Genomic DNA, 14651 nt, shown 5'->3' on the forward strand with positions numbered 1-14651 from the left:
TTAAAAGGTTTGGGTCCCAGTTTCAAAAGTTGCTTGGACAAAATCCGTGTATGACTTGAGTCTGGAGAAAGGGTATAGGCTGGGACTGTGGCCACCTACTTTCAGACCTGGCTAATAAGCAGGGATTAAGGGCACAGGCACCAAGCTGGTCAGGTATTGTGACCTCACTGTGCACATTGAGAAATGGACAGATTGCTCCCCTCTCACTTCCAGCTGTGTAAAACCAACACTGGCTAGGAGCCACACACATACACCTGTCCCAGCTCTCCCTTGACCAGCTACATGGCTGTCTTTGAACAGGTCACTTCTGTGTAGCTCATGTTCTCCATGTAGACTCTTAGCTTAAAAATCTAGGTGTCCTCCCAGTGTGGTCCTCCACCAGCAATAGCAGTAGCAGCTGGGAATCAGAAGTGTCCAGGACCTGCTATAGGTCCAAATCGGAAATGGTTTTAGCGGGCCCTCCAGGTGATTCTGATGGAGGCACAAGTTTGGGAGCCACTGCCACAGGTTGCAAGCAGGAATCATTTGAGAAGCTTTTAGGAAGGACAGACCTTTAAAAGCCAGTTAAGTCACAATCTTGAGGGATGGAATCAGAGTAGCTGTGTGACTAATGTGCAGCTAAGGTTAAGAAACGCTGATCCCCAAGTTATTACTTGTGGCTACCTGGCCCAATATCTACCTGAAACAATGAAAGATTTAAGAGTTGTCCAGTAGAATGGAGTGAAAAAGGATTCTAGGCTTTGAGGTCAAATGGAATAGGAGTTTCCATCTTTGCTCTACCACTTATTAAAGTGGCCCTGAGCAAGTTAACTGCGGTGATTAAACTCTAGAATGTGTAAAGCACTTTGTGCGGGCCTAGCACACAGCAGGCACTCAGGAAGTGACTTGTAGGTGTCATCCCCACTGGCATACCACTAGGGAAAGCCACCAGTCAAGAAGAAAACCAAGGTATACCCTGGGTAGCTCCTTTTAACTGCCCAGATGGAGACAAAGATCCCTGGTAAAAGACCCAAACACAAAGAAACAGAAATGAAAGAAAAACTATTTATTAAAAAAAAAAAAAAAAAGTAGTCTCTGGGAACGGAGGGTTAGTCCATGCGGGCCTTCAGTGTCCTGGTGGTGATTTTGTCCTTCTCACTACAGAGGGAGAAAGTCACAAAACATCTGTACCATTCTAGACTGCAAAACAAAGAGCTGTGCTGCCAACTCTCGGTGGAAGCGTCTTGCTCGTGTTACATTAGCATTAGCTTGTCTGCCTGGCCTGGGATGAGGAAGGGGAGAAAGGAAAAATGGGGAGCCTAGTGAAGGATGTCCACAGCTGGAACCATCAGGAGTCCAAGTGATTCCGGGCCTGGCAGCGCAGCCCTCAGAGAAGGGCAGGGGATCCCCCAGGCCCAGAGAACAAGGAGGTGTGTGGTGTTTCGTCCCCAAGAACATAAAGGACCCGAGTGGTAAATTCTCTGTATCAGCCCCAGTCTGCTTTTCATGATAATTAAGCAAGCTATCCTTAACAAAAGGGTCCAAATGCTTACTTTGGGATGCACCCAAGGAAAGCTATCGGGAGGACCTCTATTTCATCCAACCAGGATCCTGGTGACAGCTCCAGAATTACTAAGGGGGAAAGGGAATGGCAGGGAAGAAGCTGGCTGGGCTGGAAAATCCATTCCCAGAGCTCAGGACATCACCCAGATGTGCCTCAGAATGTCACCCGGAGGCAGGAGCTGGGCGAGGAGGGAGTCCCTTAGAGTTCTAATCAATCTGCAGGAGTTCTGCTGTGGCTCATCCCAACACAGGTCCCTGAGACCTTGGGGACACTTAGGAAAGAAATGTCCACTGTGAGCAAGTGGGAAGAAACTCAGGGTCATGGAGCTTCACCTGACAGAGGCCAGGGGACCCAGGAGAGGCTCCCTGTTGCCACCCTTGGAGAGGCACAGATTTCTATCCCAAGCCTGCCACAACTGCCTTTCCTTCCTCACACCTGATTAGGGAGGTGGGAAGATCGGGTGTTTGTTGGGGAGAGGCAGGTGTCTGCAAAGCTTCTAGACTTCTCCCAACTCATACTCACATGATGTGGACAATGACTCCCATGCCTGACACCGCATCCCGATCCACAGCATTCAGCATGGCTTGTGAGATGGTTTCAAACAGGTGTTCTGGGTCCTGCCAACAGAGCAAAAGCTTCAGACTCAGAGCGTTGGACCCTAACTGGGTTTGACCCCTTAATTCTCTTTTTATGGGCTCAAGGTACCCCCACTCTGCCTATCCCTGTGCCTGAAGTGAGGGATGGTTTCCTGGATGTGGGAAGCCCCTGAGCTCCTCCAAAGAAAGCAGGGAATGTAAGGGAAAGTGAAGGAGAATTCAAGCCCTGAACTTCCTCCACTAACCAGCAGTGACCGGGGCAAATCACATGTCCCTTCACTAAGCTCAATCTCTTCTGTAAAATAAGGAGAATCCCTGTTCAACTTCCATGTGCCTTACGAGTTGTCTATGGGCTCTCCTCCTGGGTGTCACAGGTATGTCAGAACCTGTCCACGAACCCACACCCCTCACAAACCTGTTCCTTCCACATCCTCCATCTTGGTTAGCTTGGCTAGAAAACTCCGATATCTCCATTATCTCACCACTCTCAACTGTTGAGGTGACCAAATCCTCTGGACTCTGGCTGCCCCTGACCTCCGACTCCCTCTCCCAACGACCTTTGCTCAGGTCTCACTCAGTGCCTCCTACAGGTGACCACGAAGCCTACAAAGCCTACGGCATCTACCTGCAGGCTCTGGATCCTGATTGCCTTTGATATCAAGCGCTAGGAAGAAGTTCAAGCTCTTTGGCACGGCATTCAAGGCCTTCTGAAGTCTCACCCCACATTTGGCCCACACTGCAGCAGCCACAGCAAGTTCTCCATCAGAGAACACACCTGGCCCCTCCAGTAACTTCCCACAGGCTGTTTCTTCTGCAAGCCAGGCCCTTTTCGCTTCCCTGATTCCTGGCAAACTGCATTTTAACACCAATTCGGGTGTCTGTCTTGCTTCATTAGCTTGCAGTAAACCCGTGAAGACAAAACTCCCTGGTCCCCAGGGCCCGGCAGCGCTGGCACGAGAGCCAGCCCTCACTATCAGGCACCATTCCAGTTTTCATGTCTTCCTCACACCACTCCCCCTAAAGTAGGCTGCGTTATCATCCCCGTCTTAACAGCAGGGGCAGTGGAGGCACAAAAAGGTAAAACGACTTACCTAAGAACAGAACTAAGTTACAGGTGGGTCCAGGTTTCCAATCCAGACAACCTGGCTCTGGAGCCCATTCTGTTGAGCTTCCTCTAACCCTACACCTGTTAAACGTCTATTTGATGAATGTAAACCCAAGGTCAGAAACTATCTTTTGTTGCAGCAAATATCTGACTGGGGTCTCCTAACGAAAGATGCTCTCCCCTGGAGCTGGCCTGCATCAAGCCCTGGCAGATGGGGTTTCTGGAAACCCTCGCAAGGCCCGGCAGCACTTGCTCTCTCCCATGTCTCCTCTTATTACATGCCACACAAACACGTTTCCCCCTGATGGCCAAGGGGTGGACAGCTCCGAGCCTAGCCCTACTCCATGCCACCAACTTACCATGTTGGGCTCCCAGAGGGACTCGCACATCCCATACATTTGTTCGGAGCAGGTGCCACTGACCACAAAGTCATCAGTCACCATGGGGCAGCCGATGAGGTCTAGAGAGCAGATGAAGGGCTTAAAGGTCTTTGGGTCCAACCCAGCGATGACTGGCTCTGTGTAGTAGGGGCCAAACCTGTAAGAGCCAGGAGCAGAGAGAAGCCACAGCTCAAGAACATTTGCTTTCCTGCTCAGGCCTACTCAGACAAGGCCCCAGCTCAGACCCGGGGAGGAACACAGAGGGCCTATCTGGGAAGATCCACTTTCCCAACGTCAGCTTTTATTTATTTTATTTTTTTAAAAGATTTTATTTATTTATTTATGAGAGACAGAGAGACAGAGAAAGGCAGAGACGCAGGCAGAGGGAGAAGCAGGCTCCATGCACGGAGTCGATGTGGGACTCCAGGATCATGCCCCAACCTGAAGGCCGTGCTAAACTGCTGAGCCACCCAGGCTGCCCTGTTTTGTTTTGTTTTTAACTCTATATACCCAACATGGGGCTTGAACTCAAAGACCCCAAGATTAAGAGTCACCTGCTGTGGGACGCCTGGATGGCTCAGCAGTTGAGCGTTTGCCTTCGGCTCAGGGCGTGATCCTGGAGTCCCGGGGTCGAGTCCCACATCAGCTCCCTGCATGGAGCCTGCTTCTCCCTCTGCCCGTGTCACTGCCCCCTCTCTCTGTGTCTCTCATGAATAAATAAATAAAATCTTAAAAAAAAAAAAAAAAAGTCACCTGCTCTACCAACTGAGCCAGCCAGGTGCTTCTCCATACAGCCAGCTTTGGTTCACCCTTCCCCACCTCCTGGCATCTGAAAATGCTCTAAGACTTCTTTTCCCTGACACTTGCCTTCATATCCTCCTCACGTCTGACCCTCTCTTCCACTCTTTTTTGGGGGAATTCCGATTTCTTCTCATCTTCCTTATCCTCACCAAAGTCCTACCACCATTCAATTCTCTATTCATACATCTATCTATACCTCTACTCCTTTAGAAAGCAGCTTTGAAGCAGTTCATAAGAAAAACACTGAAAAATAAAATGAAACCATGAAAACAGAGACACTCAGACCGAATCCAAAGTTTTGTTGTGAGTCTCCTGGCAGGCAAGGCAAAGGACACTCATTGAGTTGGGTTATTTCCTTGTCTGCCTGTGCCGACAAGGAAATAGGAGATTATCAGTTACTTGTTCTAGGGGGATGCTTAGATGGCTCAGTAGTTGAGTGTCCGCCTTTGGCTCAGGGTGTGATCCTGATCCTAGGATCAAGTCCTGCATCGAGTCCCGCGTCGAGCTCCTGATGGGGAGCCTGCTTCTCCCTCTGCCTGTGTCTCAGCCTCTGGGTATTGCTCATGAATAAATAAAATCTAAAACAAAAACAAAAACAAAAACCCAAAACCTTGTTCTAGATCCTGAGCTTCGAGAAGAATTAATCTCTGGAATCTCTCTAGAGAATACTCAGAAACTAAAAAAAAAAAAACCTCAGAAACTAATGACCACTATTCTCAATAGAAACAGTAACTAAGATGTTTTGTCTTTACTTATCCAAGTCTTATACCAGTTCTCAGTAATATCTAAGAGTATGACCTTCAATTACAGCTCTACAAAAGAAAATTCTAAAGACAAAAACCTAGTTAATTGTAACATGAAGGGGTTGAGATAGTGTGCTTTGAACCCTTATTTCTTGAACAGATGCCTGGGTATCAACTTATTTAAGAAATTTAAAATCCAGGGGCACCTGGATGGCTAAGTGGTTGAGCGTCTGCCTTCAGCTCAGGTTGTCATCCCAGGGTCCTGCGATCGAGTCCCACATTGGGTTCCCTGGTCAGTGGGGAATCTGCTTCTTTCTCTCTGCCCTTCTCCCTTATTCATGCTCTATCTAAAATAAATAAGTAAAATCTTTTTAAAAAATTGAAATCCTGTATTTAGTTTACAATAAACTGTAAATACATATAAGAATATTCTAGATTATTTGGGCGACTTTTTTTTTTTTTTTTAAGATTGCATTTATTCAAGAGACACACAGAGACATAAGCAGAGGGGAGCCCGATGCAGGACTTGACCTGAGCCAAAGGCAGACGCTCAACCACTGAGTCACCCAGGTGCCCCTCCAAGTGACAACCTTAAAACTAAATACAAAACACAGTTCAGGGTCAGCATTTAGACATCAAGTCACACTGACCAAGGTTCCACCTGAAATGTAATAACTTTTACGGACAATGTCTCACAAAGAAAGGTACTTGGATGGATTCTCTGGGACCACGGGAAGTTTTTTCTTTGAAAAAGGCTTTGCACATTGCTCAAATTTGCAAATCACAGCACTAGCCCATCCTGCTGGAAAGTCACTGACTTCAGCTGGGCTTGTAGAGAAAGCTCCTGGCTAGCTAAGAACCTAGAATTTTCCAGGTCAGCCTCAATGTTCTGCGTTTTTCTTATTTTCAATAAACGCAGTAGCTAAGTTGGTAGAGCATGTGACTCCGTTTGTGGGTTTCTTTTTTAAGTTTACTTTTTTATTTAAAGTAATCTGTGCACCCAATGTGGAGCCTGAATTCACTACCCTGGTTGTGAACTCAAGTTCTATGATGGATTTATGTAGAATTTACTTAAAAACAAAAATATGAGCCATTACAAATATACCTAAATGTGAGTTATCTTTAGGACTGTATAAGACATTGTCCCCCTCTATAAATCAGTTTTAAAAATCATTTAGGCCTTTGTCAATTCAGGATTTTGATAAACATGGTTACCATACATGGCAGACAATACACATCTGAGGATAGATATTACCACACCTAGAAATACGCAATCGTTTTATAGGTTTTTAGATTGTATACTAAAAAGGCAACAGTATTGCTCCACGCATGGAAATGGCAAAGACTTAGTTGTAAGAGCTAAAGAGTACTTCTGTAACTTTTCCACAAAGTTTGAAATTATCTTAAAATAAAAAGTTTAAAAAGAAAAAAGAAAACAAAAGAATCCCACTTGTCTTTCTGCCACCCAGTGTAGCCCAGAGATGAGTGGAAAAGTCCCCGTGGGGCTCTTCTTTGATTTCTGCTTCTGCACTGGATTCTGTGCCTAGGCCTTTACTTTCCTCATCATGAAGTCTTCAAAGAAAACTCCATTCCTAGGTCCCGAGAATCTAGTGCCAACAGAATTAGCTCTGGAGTCAGGATGGCTCCTGGCTGGGAGACTCCAGGGCACTCTCCGGAAGGGTTAATTCTGTTGCCTGGAAACAAGGAAACAAGTTTGTCTGCTATTTGCATTCCTTGTCTTCTTCTGAAGTAACTGTTCCTGTCCTATTTGGTTATCAGAAAGGCCCATGGAAAACAGACCCAAAAAGTAAGGTTATCACCCTGCAAACAAGAAACGGGAGGCAGAGGAACCTTCCCAGGCATCTCTCCATACCACGTGCCTACTCGGCCCAAGGTTTCTGCATTCCCCAAGTCCCAGGCTACACTCCGCTCACCGTTTCTCATACAAGAGGTTGGCCACCATGCTCATGAGTGTGTAGGGCTTGATCTGCCGGCCTTCCTTCAGCTCATACAGGTTTAGCCGGAACTTGAGACGCTGGGCACTGTGACAGAAGAAAAGTCAGGTAGTAAGTCACAACTGAATGGTCCCCTGGTGTCCATCGTCTGGAGGTCAGGATGTATGTAGGGAGACACACAATCACCTCCCCCTGCCAAGACTCTTCTCTTTCCCTCCCAGTGATTTTTCTCACCGGAAGTCCAGCCTCATGTCCATGTTTCAGATTATCCAACATTTACCACCTGTAAACATACCATTCTGTAACACCTCTCTTCCCATACCTTTTGCTGAGGTGAGGGGAACTAAGGAACAGATTTTGCCTTTCTTTTTTAAAATTTTAAAATTTTTATTTATTTATTCATGAGACACACAGAGAGAGGCAGACAGAAGCAGGCTCCCCATGGGGAGCCCGATGTGGAATTTGATCCCAGGACCCCAGGATCACGACCTGAGCCAAAGGCAGACGCCCAACCACTGAGCCACCTAGGCATCCCCTTTGCCTCTCTTTCTTGAGGGACAATTTATATACCATAAAATACACAGCTCCTCTACACTCTTGGCAAGAGTCTACCTGCAGACACACAGATGGGAAATGACAGTCAAAAAAGCAGTGGACCAAAACAAACAAACAAACAAACAAAACCAAAACCAAAATGAAAGAAAAGAAAGAGCAATTGACTGCAAGAGCTGACCTAAGCCTTCGTCCTCCCACTTAATTTTACCATCTGTAAGACAGGAACACAACAAATCACTAGGCAGTGAGGCAATGTATGGGGGGACGATCAGGTGCTTGGAAGACCACAGTCTTCTGTGCGTTAAGCAGCAGCTGCTGTACTAATGGCCTGGGAGGTGCATAAGCAAAAAGGTGGGGGATCCCTGGGTGGCTCAGTGGTTTAGTGCCTGGCTTCAGCCGGGGCCTGATCCTGGAGTCCCGGGATCGGGTCCTACATCGGGCTCCCTGCATGGAGCCCGCTTCTCCCTCTGCCTGTGTCTCTCTCTGACTCTGTCTGTCATGAATAAATAAATAAAATCTTAAAAAAAAAAAAAAAGGCAAAAAGGCCACACCTTCTCCAGTGCCACAATTCAGAGCCCAGGATAGGCCCCTGCAGAGGGCAGACCAATGCCAGAGCTGCCAGAAGCAAAATGGTGAGTCAAAGGAAACGGAACAAAGCCTTAGACAAAACACGACCTTCCTTACAGGTGAAGAACCTGATGCCTAGCAAAATTACAAGTTACTGCCCACAAACACACAAACTTGGTGAGAAAGCTTCCCGAAGAAAAGGAAGGAAATGGTGTGAGGGGAATGCCCGTGACTGGGGAGAGAAAGGCTGATGGGGGCCTTTAGAGGGATGGGAACTCAAAGCTGTCACCTTGATTCCACCAGGATCTGGCTGGAATCAAGGAAGAATTTCTAAGTTCTTGAGAACTTGAGAGTCTTGAGACTGAGAAGCTCAAAGGGGAATGAGAAAGAATTCTCTGACAAACATTCACCCACATTAGTGAACCATTGTCTTGGTCTTCTAAGAACTGAGTACAAGAATTGCTGTTCTTGAGACGGCGGGGTGCCTCAGTGGTTGAGCATCTGCCTTCAGCTCAGGGTGTGATCCCGGAGTCCCAGGGTCCAGTCCCATGTGGGCTCCCTGCATGGAGCCTGCTTCTCCCTCTACCTGTGTCTCTGTCTCTCTGTCTCTCACGAATAAATAAAATCTTAAAAGAAGGGATCCCTGGGTGGCTCAGCGGTTTAGCGCCTGCCTTTGACCCAGGGCATGATCCTGGAGTCCTGGGATCGAGTCCTGCATCGGGCTCCTGGCATGGAGCCTGTTTCTCCCTCTGCCTATGTCTCTGCCTCTCTCTCTCTATGTCTATCAAGAATAAATAAATAAAATCTTTAAAAAAAAATCTTAAAAGAAAAAAAAAAAAAGAACTGCTGTTCTTCAGGCCACCAGCTTCCTGCAGGACCTGCCACCTGCAACTACATCTTCCCTCTTCAAACCCTATCCTGATTCTTTCCCTTTGGCCTCTCTTCTTCGCCCATTGCCAAATATACAGTTAGTTAAGCTCTCAAACGGCAGCTAATTTTTCTCCTCTACATATTTGTCTCTCCAAAATCTGTTCCCACAGGGTTAAATGATCACCAGAGCCTCACCAGTCCTGAGATATATAATTTCAAGATCCCAACTGCTTGAAGGTTGTTTCCTACTTGGCTTGGCTTGTCCCTTTCAAATTAGTGTCAAAATCAGTCAACACCTTTCCCTAAAACTAGTCCTCCCAATTTCCATATTTCAGTCAACATGCTCGAAACACAAATCATCTTTAAAACATTTCTGGATTAAAGACTATGCTTCCAGAGATCATTTCTATAGTTTGTTCTCTAAAACATTTCTGGATTACTTACAAGCCATGTACTAATCTAGATGCTAGTAATAGATAAAAAAAAAAGACACAAGCTCCACTCTCAGTGAATAACTCTGTAGTTTCACAATATTCAGGCAGCCACTAAGGCTGGTCAGCAACAACTCTCAGAGACACTGTCCTGTCCTTTCCTTTCCCACCACTACCACCCCGTCAAGACAATAACCCTCATACCCTGACCAACACAAGAGCTACCTATTTCATCTCCCAGATTCTCCCTCCTTTCAAATCACACAGCCTCTATCCACTAGACGACACATCTAGCATGTAATATGCGTCAGGTGTATGCTGGGGTTAGTTATCTTTCTGTGTGCGTTTCCCAACTAAACCTAAAGTTATTGAGGGACTGCCCACAGGACTGAAAGAGCCCTGCACTGGGATCCTGGATGACATCCATTAGCTTTCCTCTTGGGCAAAAAGCTCTAAGACTCTCAGTTTCCTCATCTGCCAATGGGACAGCAACAGGGTAATGTAGTTAAGAGGATTAAATGAGTCCATGCATGTAAGGTGCTCTGCGCAGAGTCTGGCACTGAGTAAATGCTAGTGCAAGCTGGTTAGGACACAATTCTGCAAGGTTTACAGTGTCCGGCAAAGTCTCTGATTCACCGGTGCGGTCTGGTACATGACTGATACCTGGGCCACTCAGGACGCTAGGCAAGGCTAGTCCAGGAAGAGGCCCGCGCGTGGGCGGGGACCCCGACACTTACACAGTCTGGACATCCGTGGCGAGCCCGGCCAGGCCTATGTACAGCCGATCACCCATGGGAAAGATCTTCTGGAAGTCCGTGGTCACCATCTGGGCCTGGATCCCGAAGCGCCTGTCGGCAGCGATGGCCACGCAGTCCTTCCCCTTCATGGCCATGACGGCCCCTCCATTATAGGACATAATAGACTGCGGCAGACAGAGCGGGGGGGGGGGGGGGGGGCTCAGCGCCAGGGGCCAGTGAGGCCAGAGCCCCCGGCGCGGCCCCTGGCCCAGAGGCGCCCGGACACCCCGAGCTCCAGCTCTGACATGAACGCTGTGCAACTGCGCCGAGCCGCCTTCGGCCCCTTGGTCCTCACCGTGGTCCGCTTACCTTCGAACTCCCCACGACCACCGAGCCCTCTCCGCCTCCCACGCCCCCCAGGCCCCCTCGTCGTTCACCCCTACCCCGCGTCCTTCTGCTCGCTCCCCATCTCACCATGGCTGCGGTGCCGAGGGACCCCCAATCGCCGCAAGCCCACTCTACCGGCTACAGCCCTCACCGCGCAGCCACTCCTGCTGCCCTCCCCGTACTCGCCGGAAGGCCGACCCTTCCGGGACACTTTGACTTCCCATTGGCTGAGGCTCTCCGTCAGTCATCGGTGCCGGAGTTTGGTTGAGAAGCCAACGCCGAGAACGGGAAAGCGGAAAGTGAAAAGTCACTGTGAGTGCGGAAGAGCCTGGAGCCGCGTTGCAAGCTGGGATCGCGGCGGACCGGGACTCCGGACGCCAGCGGCCCGGGGCGGGGACCTGTGAGCACGTGGGCTGGGGAAGCCTGAAGCGTCCGCGGTCCTAGCTGAGGAGCCAGGGTGTTGCTTATGAACGCGGCGTGTGCGTCGACGTATTACCCACGCTAGCTTGTTTCATTTATTCACTGCAGAAATACATCTCTTACGTGCCAGGTACTTTGCTGGGCTCTGGACATTCACTGGCCTAGAACGATGCCTGGTGCTTAAGAGGTGCCCATTCCGTAAATATTGAATGTCCCGAGCAGGGTTAGGGTTAGGGTGGAGCAGGGGGAGGGCGTCACGGGTGTACTGCGGGGCTACAGGGGTTCAGCTGCAAAGGTTATTATGCTTTTTGGGACTCTCAGCAGGTCGACTTCATGTATCCCCAAGACTCGGGTCACCCTAAAAAAAAAAAAAGACCAGAGTTGTCTTGTCTTCCTCTAAGAGCGCCCTAGAGGAAGCCGGCGACTACCCCTCCCAGAACCAACGGAGGAGAGACGTGAAGGTGCCCCCTCCTCCGCTCCTTCGATCGGGACCCTTCCCTTTCTCTCCAGGGTCTGACTTCTTTCGCCCGAGCGCAGGGTTTCGGTTGGATTCTCGCGCCATCGCAGGCTCGCTCCCATTGACTCCACTCGCAGCCACGCCAGCAGTTGTCGCAGTCTCTGTGGCGCAATCGGTTAGCGCGTTCGGCTGTTAACCGAAAGGTTGGTGGTTCGAGCCCACCCAGGGACGTAGTTGTTTTTTTCTCCCTTCTTATTAAAAGGAAAACCTAAGCGTATCCTCTCCACCTATAAAATGCCAAATTTCGTTTTGAAATGGCATAGAGACTTTCTCTGTAACAAATCAGAGCATCAGTGATTGGAAATTCCTTGTTCAGAGATTTTTTTTGATGGGATAATTTTCTCCAGCACTTTCCAACCACTGCCTACCTCCCACTCCACCCCCAGGCTGGATTGCAGGAAAGGCAAAGACAGAGGTTTTTGTCTCACTGTGCAATACGTTTCAGGTTGCATTTTTCATAGGATTAAGAATGAATTTGCAGTGGAGGTGGGACACTTTCCCATTGTCTGCCTGAATCGATGTTACAGTCTGGAAATACTACGTTTGGAAGGGAGGAAAGTAGCGCCGGAGACAAAGGCAGGGAGAAACTGTGGGATGAAGCAAAAGGTGAGAAAGCGAGGACATAGCTGAGATATACCCAGACGGAAAAGGGACACCACAGAGAAATAGGCGCGGTGAGTGGAAGGAAGGCTCCAAGAAAATGGAGGGAAAACAGAGGCAGTTAATAGAAGCTTTTGAAAAAGAAAAATGACAACAAAACTAGACATACACACAGAGAAGTGGGGCAGCGGTTGGAGAAACAGAAACTGACAAAGGACATTGTCTTGGGGAGAGAAGAGTGAAGGACAGGTAAAAACAGTCATAAAATTACTAGAGGAGCTGCCCTGTGCTACCATTGTCATCATCTTCAAAGGGATCTTATCTTCCCAGTAGCTCTTGGCATATGCCAGAAATTGATTACATATCCTGGATTCCTGCCCTCTGGAAGGTTCTAGTCTGTGACAGACACAGTGATTCTTCTGATGAGAAGTTGTCAGCTAGAGGACCCTGTGAGATGACAACTAGCACAGAACGCAGGGGAAACATTGACATCTAATGGCAGCCAGAGGCACATCCCAGGACCAGGAGCTAAGCAAAGGACTCTCCGGCAGTTCCCTTCAATGTCTGGCTTCTCTTCAAGTTTGGACTCAAAGGATGCCTCTTCTGAAAACCGTTCCCAGCTGCCCCCCTCCCCCTTACCAGGTGCTCACAGGACTGGTGGGGACAAACCAGAGGGATACCTAGTGTCATGGAAGCTAACAGGACAGGTTATGTAGTACCACTGGCCTGTGAGCTCCTTGTGGGCAAAAATGTGGCTCATCAGCTTTAGGTCTCTGCTGCCTGGCAAAGTATTTGACTTCATATATGACAAGTGCTTCCCCCCCCCCCCCCCCCCAGGGAAACCAAAGAACTTCAGATGAAAGGTTGGGTCTCCGAAGGCTCTCCTGATAATTCAGGAAAGGTCAGGGATGTGGAGACAGGTGGCTCAGGTTGGAAATGATTAAAATGAAGTTTTAGTGGTAGTGGGGTCTTCATCTCTGTGTCTCATAATTTGCTAGTGACTGGCACTTAATAACTGAGGGACACGTGAATGGATGCCCCGCCAGCTCGGTGGGCCCCCTTGCTGCAACGCTCCCGGATAAAGGACGGAAGCAGGGACTTATCAGCCCTCTTCCTAGTAACTGAGACCACCTCCCCCACCCCCCACATACATACATACATACCCCCTAGGTCCCAAGTGGATTGTGTGTGATGGAGATCTTCAGGAAGCCCCTACAGTTTGCCTTGCCCCCAGATCTAGCTGGAGTGACAGACAAGGAGTCCCTGCTGCGCTCCTGCCCCACAGGGCAATTAGGGGACAGTAGAGGATGCACAAGTCTTCCCTGGCAGAGTTCGGGAGGCTGGCGACACACTTGCCCTAGGAACAGTGGGTGTGTCCACCCCAAGAGCCCCCTTTCCAAGAAGGGCGGGGAAATCCCAGTCTCCGCGTGCAAGTACAGGGTAATAGGTGACCGGGTCCTCCCCCGGACCTTCTCCCGCGGGTTCTCAGACCCCCCCTCTCTGGGAGGAAATCTCTCCCGCCCAGGCTCTTCCTCCCCGCCCCCATTCGGCCGGTGTGGGCTGAAGGCTGAAGCTGGGGTCACTGGGCGGCCAGTGTCCACAGGTCTCCTGGTCGCTGGCCAAAGGGTGAAAGCCTTCAGTCCGGGGGGCCCAGCTCCGGGTGGGCCTGAGCTGCGAGCGCGGAGAGAAGAGGAGGCGGCGGGCACTCCGAAGCTTGCGGATTCGTCTCCTAATTTCCTAACTCGAGCCACCCACCGCCAATGCGCTTAATGGCCCGTCTGGCCGGATAATCGAGCTCTCTGGAGGGACAGACCCAGCGACCATCTCTAATAAATCTTGAGTAACGAATAAGCGAATCGACCGTCCTAACGAGGCAGGGCCCGGGTCGTCGCCGTAACGTAGTATCGATTGGCTTCCCCGGCGCCAGCCTCGGCCGCTGCTCCCCGCCTTTCCAAGCCTCCCTCGGCGTCTTCCCCTCCCGGCGGGAGCCACTGGCGACGGGAGCCCGAGCGCTGGGAGGAGCTCGGAGCGGCGGTCGGAGGCGGACTGGCACCAGCCGCCTTTGCGCTCGCCCGGCTCCTCCCGCCGCCCGGCCGAGGGAGGCGCACCAGCCGTGCGGAGCTGCGAGCGCGATCGGCGCCCCGGAGAAAAATGCGGGAAGCAGCGCAAGGCAGGAGTAAAAGCGCGGGCCCACTTTCGAGCCCCAGCGCCTGGTGTTCTAGTCCAGTCGGACCGGGTTACTGTGTGCCGGACCCGGAGCCCGAGTCCCCGTCTTCAGCTTGTCTCCCGGTCCAAGTTGTATTCCATTCTTATCCGCGCGAGCACGCGGGGGGCACCAGCCTCCACTCCAGCAGACCGACCCCCACCCCCAGCCTTCCCCCCCTGGCCTTTCCGCCGTGGCGCCCCAGCTGGGTCCCGGGGGGACTGCCTTTTAGAGCCGGTGA

The 14651-nt window shown here is 50.1% G+C and overlaps 1 protein-coding gene and 1 non-coding gene across 3 annotated transcripts; one reads left to right on the plus strand and one right to left on the minus strand.

Moving 5' to 3' along the window:
- Positions 1–1030: 1030 nt before the first annotated feature.
- PSMB3 (proteasome 20S subunit beta 3) lies at positions 1031–10874 on the minus strand. 2 transcript variants are annotated; one of them, XM_025995792.2, is made up of 6 exons: positions 10758–10874; positions 10284–10468; positions 7103–7210; positions 3604–3781; positions 2066–2160; positions 1031–1137 (listed from the first exon to the last, which is right to left on the minus strand). In XM_025995792.2, the coding sequence occupies exons 1-6, from the start codon at positions 10758–10760 to the stop codon at positions 1089–1091; spliced, it is 618 nt and encodes a 205-aa protein (XP_025851577.2). In that variant the 5' UTR covers positions 10761–10874; the 3' UTR covers positions 1031–1088. The 2 variants fall into 2 exon arrangements, with proteins under 2 accessions (XP_025851577.2, XP_072603444.1); XM_072747343.1 differs by lacking the exon at positions 1031–1137 and adding an exon at positions 1449–1611.
- Positions 10875–11704: 830 nt separating this feature from the next.
- On the plus strand, positions 11705–11778 carry TRNAN-GUU (transfer RNA asparagine (anticodon GUU)). Its single transcript has one exon. It is a non-coding gene; the product is annotated as a tRNA-Asn (tRNA).
- Positions 11779–14651: the final 2873 nt, after the last annotated feature.

The sequence above is a fragment of the Vulpes vulpes genome, chromosome 2, assembly GCF_048418805.1.
Source record: "Vulpes vulpes isolate BD-2025 chromosome 2, VulVul3, whole genome shotgun sequence".
Lineage (NCBI taxonomy): Eukaryota > Metazoa > Chordata > Mammalia > Carnivora > Canidae > Vulpes > Vulpes vulpes.

Coding starts and splice junctions, on each gene's coding strand:
- PSMB3 (XM_025995792.2), bottom strand. Junction 7,211..10,283: donor GCCACGGATGTCCAGACTGT/GTAAGTGTCGGG, acceptor CTTCTGTCACAG/TGCCCAGCGTCTCAAGTTCC. Junction 3,782..7,102: donor AACCTCTTGTATGAGAAACG/GTGAGCGGAGTG, acceptor TGGCTCTTACAG/GTTTGGCCCCTACTACACAG.